Below are 5,928 nucleotides of genomic sequence, written 5' to 3'. Positions count from 1 at the left end.
CTATTCCTACTTCACGGTTTTTCACTTATCGCAGGGCTTCAGGGTACAGATCCCCCATGATAAACGAGGGACTATTGTATATATATCACAGATGAAACTCAAATTTCACTGTTATTAGTACTGAATACATGAGAGAGAGTAAAATTTTCACTTACGTCTACAATCAGAAAGTCCAGCCAACACCAGTAGTTGGTGAAATATTTTTTGAAGCCGTATGCGATCCACTTGAGGAACATCTCCAGGACGAAGATGTAGGAGAAGACTTTGTCAGCATATTCCAAAACCACCTTTATAACTTTTCTCCTCTCTATGTAAATATCTTCAAATGCCTGAAGAGAAAACAGAAAGAAATAGAAACATCACTGCTGTTATCTGAGCATAAAATATATCTCTAAACAAGTTTCAACTCGAGTGGTGTTCTGTTGTTGGATTTCTGTGCTAGTCATAGTTTGTCCATCCCGAACACCATGTTCGAACATAATGGTGTCCATAAATGCACTTGGCACCAGGACGCCGTAGGTCGTAGATCAATGATTGACTTTGTAGTCATGTCATCTGATTTGTGGCCTTTTGTTTTGGACACTCGGGTGAAGAGAGGAGGTGAGCTGTCAACTGATCACCACCTGGTAGTGAGTTGGATCAGATGGTGGGGGAAGAGGCGGAACAGACTTGCCCCCTGGGCGCCTCCATAGGGAAGTACTTTGGGCATGTCAGACAGGGAGGAGACCCCGAGGAAGACCCAGGACATGCTGGAGAGACTATGTCTCTCGGTTGGCCTGGGAACACCTTGGGGTCATCCCAGACCCAAACATGTAGTGATGGTTTGCTGGGAATGCCTGGCAGAAGAACCTGTCAGAAAGATCTTCAACTCACACCTCTGGGAGAGCTTTAACCACATCCCAGCTTAGGCGGGGAACATTGAATCCAAGTGGGCCATGTTCCATCACTCAATTGTTGAAGTGGCTGCCTTAAGCTGTGGCCGCAAGGTTGTCAGTGCTCCTCGCGATGGCCATCCTCAAACTCGGTGGTGGACAAGGGAGGTCCAGGTTAGGGAGGTTGTCAAGTTGAACAAGGAGTCCTATTGGTCCTTGTTGGCTGGTGGGACTCCAGAGTCAGCTGAGGAGTACTCGAGGGCCAAGCGGTCTGCAGCCTTGGCTGTTGCTGAGGCAAAAGCTTGGATGTAGGAGGAGTTCGGTGAGACCCTGGATAACGACTACCTGTTGGCCCCGAGAAGATTCTGGCAAACCATCAAGCAGCTGATTTGGGGAAAACAGTGCTCACAAATGAGGGAAGAACGGTGTGTGAGATTGACAGATGGATTGGTGCAGCATCTACAGTATTGCGGACTCTGTACCGGTCCATTGTGGTGAAAAGGGAGCTGAGCTGTAAGGCAAAGCTCTCTGTTTACTGGTCAGTCTATGTTCCTACCCTCACCTATGGTCATGAGCTCTGGGTAGTGACCGAAAAAATGAGATTGTGGATACAGGCGGTTGAAATGAGTTTCCTCCGCAGGGAAGCTGGACTCTCCCTTAGAGATAGGGTGAGAAGTTCCGTTATCTGGAAGAGACTCAGAGTAGAACTGCTGCTCTTCCACATTGAGAGACACCAGTTGAGGTGGTTCGGGCATCTGCTAAGGATGCCCCCTGGGCGCCTCCCTAGGGAGGTACTTCGGGCATGTCAGAGAGGGAGGAGACACCGGGGAAGACCCAGGACATGCTGGAGAGACTATGTCTCTCGGTTGGCCTGGGAACACCTTGGGGTCATCCCAGAAGAGCTAGAAGAGGTGGCTGTGGAAAGAGGTGTCTGGGCCTCCCTGCTCAAGTTGCTGCCCCCGCGACCCAACTTTGGAACAAGCAGTAGATGGATGGATGGAAGTTTCAACTCGTGTTGGTGACCTTGGCAGGATGTGTGGTTGATAGAGCTGATTCCTTTAGTCAGAGTCGTTGTCTACATTGTCGTGTGTGAGGAAACAAACAGAGGCCAGAGATGTTACTGATAACTTAAAGAGAACTTGCAGCCTCACCAGAGCCCCACTGCTGAGCAGGATCATGAAGATGATGAACGTCTCAAACCAGCTGTGCTCCACAATCTGGTAGCAGGTCTTCCTGAGTCTCCACCAGGCCTGACCCAGACCCTGGCTGGTGTCGATGCTGCAGCATTGGCAGTGCCTCAGGCACACTGATCACAACAAACCAGCTTATATCAAATAATGTGACAGAAAAACAACAGGACAAAGGGTAGCAGCTTCTAACCTAAAGTTTATGAGTAGTTTTAAAATATGCTCACATTTAGGGAAGCAGTCCTCTGGCTCCATAATGTCTTCAGCCAGCTCAGATAAATCATCCTCCTCTTCTCCAGGTTTTCTCAGGTCCACTGTGCTTCCCTCTGAGAGACTAATCTTCTCCTGAACAGGAACGGGTCAAAGTCACAAAACACTTCTAAATCCAGCCTGTCTGTAGTCATATACAATACAATACAATACAATACAACTTTATTTATAAAGCACTTTAAAACAACACCATTGGCCAAAGTGCTGACTGGCTGTGTGAACTGTGCTTACAGTACTAAATCATGTTTTCAACAGTCTACAGTTAACACGCCGTGTTTGTTTGGTCTGAAATTCAGTGGTGGGATGTAACAAAGTACAAATACTTTGTAACTGTACTTAAGTACATTTTTCGTGTATCTGTACTTTACTTAAGTAGATTTAAATGTGGGTAATTTATACTTTTACTTCACTACATTTTACATCAAGTATGTGTACTTTCTACTACACTACAATTCTATAACAAGTTACATTCATGTTGTGGCTTTTTGATTTGTTTGTTACTTTGAAAGTAACCAATGGTGAGAGGGGAACTGGTCCATTAAATCACTGCAAAGTGGGCAGGTAACATTAGGCCCGCGTTCAAGAAGAGCTGGGCCAATGACATATATTCTAGTATATATGTCACTGAGCTGGGTGCACCTGCAGCACCACTAACACACCCAAAATATATTCCACCGTAAGAGAATCAGTCAGAAGATACACGCCACCCATGGCCTTATTGAAAGACTGCTCAGTACAACAGGACAGATTCTCTCTCCCTAAAGAGCCAGATTGGACTCAAAAATCTTTGAAAACAACTTCTTCTGAATTTGAACAAGAAATTCTTGCTGCAACATTAAAATGTGTCAGTTCATGATGTTAGGAGACAAGACATGTCTCCAAATGGCTCGACACTCAGGTCCAAGTTTTAAAAATGGTCTCAGAAAGTTAAAATATTGTTCAATATTGACCCATTACAAGGTTGAATACTCAGTATTTTAACTAGAGTTGATGACAAACTGGAGTTGAAATGATCAGAGTCTGTTCCTTTGTTAGTTGTGTCTAATGTTCCTTTTGTTCAGGCAGACAACTTTTACTTCAATGTGTTTACTGCAGTTAAAATAACCCATTGGTTTTGATTTGTGTTAAATAAAAACTTTCAAAGGTTAAATCATTCTTCTTTCTTATTTTGATTAATGGCATTTAACTCTGCAGGTCCTCCCTGAAGTTCTGCTGCACAGAATCACAAGTCCAAGTGTGAACTGTGTCACAGAGTAAACACAATAAAAACATGTATTATCTGCAGCATTGTTCATTAAAACGGAACAACACTATTAATGTATTACAGAAAATATACATGTGGTAGGCACACTTAAAGATATGTAGACCATTACATTGGGTAATACATTCAGCAAGTACTTTTACTTTTAATACTTTAAGTATTTTAAAAGCAAGTACTTATTTACTTTTACTTAAGTAAAAATGTTAATGTGGTACTTCTACTTTTACTAGAGTACATATTTGTCTGTTTATTTGTACTTTTACTTAAGTACAGTGTTTGAGTACTTTCTCCACCACTGCTGAAATTAAACAGGAAATGAAGTAAACAAATGTTTTTGAATCACGATATTCAAGTGAGGAGGAGTTAGACTGTGGAGAAGAACAACTAGAGTTTTTTTTCTTTCTTGTCCGAGGCAGCAAAGAGTGACGGATCCTGGTTTCAAGGATTCAAGGTTCTTTATTTGTCATACACACCACATGTGGTGGAACACAGGGTCCCAGTTACATCCAGCAAAAGTATTAAAATATAAAAGAAAAACATTAATAAGATATAAGATATGAACTAAGAAAAATGTTAACTAAAAACACACTAAGCACTAGTAGTATAAAAAAACAATATGCCGAACAGCAGCACAAACATGAGTCAGTGTGAGCAGATGAGCACAGATGAACACAGCAACATGAAACAGATCAGCAGCAACATGAAACAGATCAGCAGCAACATGAAACAGATCAGCAGCAACATGATGTGATTTTTTTCACAGTGATTATTCTGGTTAGAGATTCATGAGTAACAACCTCAGGGTAGAAGCTGTTCCTCAGTCTAGTGGTTCTACACTTAATGCTTCTCAACCTCCTGCCTGAGGGGAGCAGGGCAAAAAGTGTGTATGCTGGGTGAGTGGGGTCCTTGATGATGCAGATGACCCTCTTCCTACATCTGGAGGTGTAGATGTCTGTGATGGTGGGGAGACTGACTCCAACATCTTCTGTGCAGCCTTCACCACTCTCTGCAAAGCTTTTCTTTCTGCAGCTGTGCAGCCTCCATGCCACATGTTGATGCTGGAGCACAGGATGCTCTCCACTGCACACCTGTAGAAGGAGGTGAGGACTGAGCTTCCCAAATCAGCTGGACCAGACCAGCTGGAGAGTGGAGGGACACATTTTATCCACCACCAGGGGCAATGGAGGAGCTGGGGTGGGGGACAATGGTGGCCTTGGTCATCACAGATTAACCCAACCCAGCCATTTGAGAAAAATATACTTTTAAGAAATATAAAAATTAGAAATTGAAGAGAGCTGGCACAACTGTTTCCAAGGTTACTGTGGGTAATACACTAAGACGTCATAGTTTAAAATCATGCATGGCACGGAATGTTCCCCTGCTTAAATCAGCACAGGTCCAGGCCCGTCTTAAGTTTGCCCATGACCATTTGGATGATCCAGAGGAGTCATGGGAGAAAGTTATGTGGTCAGATGAGACCAAAATATAACTTTTTGGTCTTAATTCCACTCGCCATGCTTGGAGGACGAAGAAGGATGAGCACCATCTCAGAAACACCATCCCTACTGTGAAGCATGGGGGTGGAAGCATCATGCTTTGGGGGTGTTCTGCACATGGGACAGGACGACTGCACCGTATTAAGGAGAGGATGACCGAGGCCATGAATTGCGAGATTTTGGGGAACAACCTCCTTCCCTCAGTCAGAGCATTGAAGATGGGTCGTGGCTGGGTCTTCCAACATGACAATGACCTGAAGCACACAGCCAGGAGAACCAAGGAGTGGCTCCGTAAGAAACATATCAAAGTTCTGGAGTGGCCTAGACAGTCTCCAGACCTAAACCCTATAGAAAATCTTTGGAGGGAGCTCAAACTCCGTGTTTCTCAGCAACAGCCCAGAAACCTGGCTGATCTAGAGAAGATCTGTGTGGAGGAATGGTCCAAAATCTCTGCTGCAGTGTCAGCACACCTGGTGAAATACTACAGGAAACCTTTGACCTCTGTAACTGCAAACAAAGATACTGTACCAAATATTAACATTGATTTTCACAGGTGTTTAAATACTTATTTGCAGTAGTAACACACAAGTAAATTATTAAAAAAATCATTCATTGTGATTTCCGGATATTTTTTATTTAGATTATGTCTCTCACAGTGGACATGCACCTAAGATAAAAAACTTCAGACCCCTCCATGATCTCTAATTCGGAGATATACATATAGACATATATACACATATATACTGTATATGTATGTATATATACACATATATATATAAATACATACATATACACACACACACACACACACACATATATATATATATATACATATATATATA

The 5,928-nt window shown here is 43.0% G+C and overlaps 1 protein-coding gene across 1 annotated transcript in view; it reads right to left on the bottom strand.

Annotated features, from left to right (window-relative positions):
• Window positions 1–5,928, bottom strand: part of LOC119414954 (sodium channel protein type 4 subunit alpha B-like) — a 326,309-nt gene that overhangs the window by 18,119 nt on the left and 302,262 nt on the right. Inside the window, exons 17-19 of the mRNA XM_037682070.1 lie at window positions 2,287–2,404; window positions 2,024–2,178; window positions 156–329 (exon numbers count right to left, since the gene is read on the bottom strand). Of these exons, the coding sequence (XP_037537998.1) occupies window positions 156–329; window positions 2,024–2,178; window positions 2,287–2,404 (447 nt within the window). The remainder of the gene's footprint in view (window positions 1–155; window positions 330–2,023; window positions 2,179–2,286; window positions 2,405–5,928) is intronic.

Source organism: Nematolebias whitei, chromosome 9 (genome assembly GCF_014905685.2).
Source record: "Nematolebias whitei isolate Nwh7 chromosome 9, NemWhi1, whole genome shotgun sequence".
Lineage (NCBI taxonomy): Eukaryota > Metazoa > Chordata > Actinopteri > Cyprinodontiformes > Rivulidae > Nematolebias > Nematolebias whitei.
The sequence above is the reverse complement of the archived record's forward strand: the minus strand, read 5'-3'. Positions and strand labels throughout refer to the sequence as shown.